Genomic DNA, 2,822 nt, shown 5'->3' with positions numbered 1-2,822 from the left:
AAAAAAAAAAAATTACTAAAAAAGAAATCATTGTTTATTAGAATTAAAATTAGAATTTTTCAGGAAAAATTGCTATTACTATCGAATAATCGTTCCCTGAACAAAGTAAATTTATTTATACCTGTAAATTCACCATTGCTAGTCGGTGTGTTCAACATGTTCTGCGGTTGAGCGATCGACTGAAGGTTCGCCAAGGTCGTAGACACCACTTGTCCGTTGCTGAGCGCCAAGTTCACCATTTGATTATTCGTGACGTGGCTGACAGGGATGGTGAGAATAGTTTGGGTGGCTATTCCTGTCCAGACGAGAAAAAACGAGAAAAACGAACGAACGTTAATCCCTGGATAAGCAAGCATCACGAGAGACAAGGACACCAAGAGCGTATAAAGACCGAGCGAACAACGGAGTTTGATAATTCTATCTTTAGCCTATCCCCGCGTATGAACGTGTCTCGAATCAATAGATACTTCATTTCCATTATGAACGTAGTCCACGCGTCGTTGATCCAGGAAGGGTAGTAAAGTTATCAGAGTCTCATAGAGGGATTATTAGGCAACCCATAGGGCAGGTAACCTCGCAGGCCAGCGTAGTTGGCAAACTATTATCGTCATCTTAATAGTGGGTACAGGTACTGGCACTGGACTAGGCTGCGAGAAGGACGCCTAATCATACTTAGAATAGTTTCGGGATTACCTCCAGCTCCGCTAATCTGATTACCCTGTACACGCGCTTAATATGATTACTGATCATGAGTACGTACCCGTGTTGGTACCTATAGCTAAGCTAAGCAAATCCCGTATTCCGAACAGCCATAAAAGTTTCGCGTTCTGAGGTAAGGTCAACTGACAATCCGATTAACGTTTAGTTCCGTCGTGATATTCGACGATAATATTCCGCCTGGTGTACGTTCTCTTTCTTTTTTTTTTCCTTTCTTTCTCTCTCTCTCTCTCTCTTTTTTCTTCTCTTTTTTTATTTCCTTCCGTGTTGTCCTCGCGACGCACATCCTGCCCTGTCTCCTTTTCTCTTCTTCTTCTTTTTCTTCTTTTTTTTTCTTTTTTTTCTTTTTCTGTTTTTTTTTTTTTTTTTCCTTTCAACTTTTTCCTCCTTTTTCCACGCCCGGTGAAAATGGACTTTCACGTGTCCGCGAAATCTCATTTCTGTTCCCGTTTAAACTATTACGTTTCCCAAGCTTCCTCCGGCCGACTATGCGAGTCAGATTAAGGCTGACGTACACCGCCGCTCGAAAACGTGTGTACATGGACAGTTGATTATTTTTCATTGGGATGTAAATTTTAATACGATCGCGGGATTAGAATTAAGCTTGAATAAGTTAGTAATTGTAATGCATCAAATATTAATTGAATCGTGTATTTAATTTCAATTGTTTCAACGAATAATTTCAACTCCGTTGAGATAAGTGATGCTTATCTATTTGTCATTAATTTTTTTCTTCTTTTTTTTTAGATAAATTCATCTCGACATCACTGGTCGATCAAAGTGTTAGAAATTTTTTCAAAAGTTTCAAAAAGGAAGGAGGAAAATTGAAATCGGATCAGATTCGGGAAAAAATTGATCGAAGAATAATCGAATCGTTCGTTCCGTTAAATCCATCCATCGTGTTTAATGCGTCAACGTACGTCGTCGAGGTTAACCGGTCGAATTTCGATTTATAATCAAGCTAAGATTTAGTCATCTGACCTGTGTCTTTTTCAAGATTCTTCAATTTCCGGACGAAAATAGAGTCGGCGCAACTGACAATCCATCGCGAGGGCTTATTCCTGAACGAGCATTCCAAAGTATCCAACGTTATTTGCGTTGCCAATGATCCGTATCCTCATGACCTACTCCTATCTTAAGTATTAAACATTCATTCTCACTATTGCTTTCAATCGTGTTCCGATTGTAAAATTATTCATCGTAGATTCAATTGGGATTCCAACCATCTGATATATATATATAAAATATACATATATACATATATATATCCGAGGCGAATTGGCGCAAAAGTTCAATACGTCGAATAAGTGTTTAAGCAGAGTTAATGCATATTTAATCGTACTCTATTTCCCGCATCGCTAAATCTCTGTCCTTAGCCGAAAAAAATGCCTCTCGAATAAGCTCGTCGGTGAATATTCTATATGTCACGTTAAATTTTTTATTATATCGCGTTGTGTAGCATAAGGACGAAAAATTGCTCTACTCGTGTACGTAGACAAATAGACAGGAATCGAAATAAATATAATATTAATCGGAAACAATAATTATAGAAAAATTTCTTTCTATATCCAGACAACGCTTCTCCCTCCAATAAATAAAATAATCATTTTAATTCATATTTGATTTTCGGATTTTTAAAAAGTTTTGCCATTTATAAAGTTTCGCAATTAATTAAATACGATCTACCGAATCGTAGGAGAGATTTTTTTTTTTCAGTTTCGCATAAATGCAATACGAAGTCAACATTCGGACATTATTAATTATTCACAAACGAGTCTTTAAAAAAATGCATCAAATCTTCCAACGAATCTTCGAAAAAATACCGTAATAATATACCACTACCCATTTTTCGACGACGCCCACCACGACGAATCTACAACACTTGCTTCTTTGCTCGTTCTCTGCACGTCTTATCGACGCCCAATCGAGCGTGTTACCATCAGTTACCATCGATTGTGCCGAAAAGCAGTGCAAACATTATTTGCCACCACGTAACTCGTCATCCTACCACGACCGGTCCATATCCACCAACTTCAATCCACTTAGTCGGACTCGCAAAGTTCTCCTTACCCCTCTTCTCGCCCACCATGCCTCACTTCCTTCTC

At 38.2% G+C, this 2,822-nt stretch overlaps 1 protein-coding gene across 7 annotated transcripts in view; it reads right to left on the bottom strand.

Moving 5' to 3' along the window:
- Nucleotides 1-2,822, bottom strand: part of LOC102670595 (POU domain, class 6, transcription factor 1) — a 75,250-nt gene that overhangs the window by 16,973 nt on the left and 55,455 nt on the right. For all 7 annotated transcript variants that reach the window (XM_006607062.2, XM_006607059.2, XM_006607063.2 and 4 more), the window contains one exon: nucleotides 122-295. In XM_006607062.2, coding sequence (XP_006607125.1) covers nucleotides 122-295 — 174 coding nt within the window. The remainder of the gene's footprint in view (nucleotides 1-121; nucleotides 296-2,822) is intronic.

This window comes from Apis dorsata, unplaced genomic scaffold (assembly GCF_000469605.1).
Source record: "Apis dorsata unplaced genomic scaffold, Apis dorsata 1.3 scaffold_1, whole genome shotgun sequence".
Lineage (NCBI taxonomy): Eukaryota > Metazoa > Arthropoda > Insecta > Hymenoptera > Apidae > Apis > Apis dorsata.
This window is presented reverse-complemented; position numbering and strand designations above follow the sequence as displayed.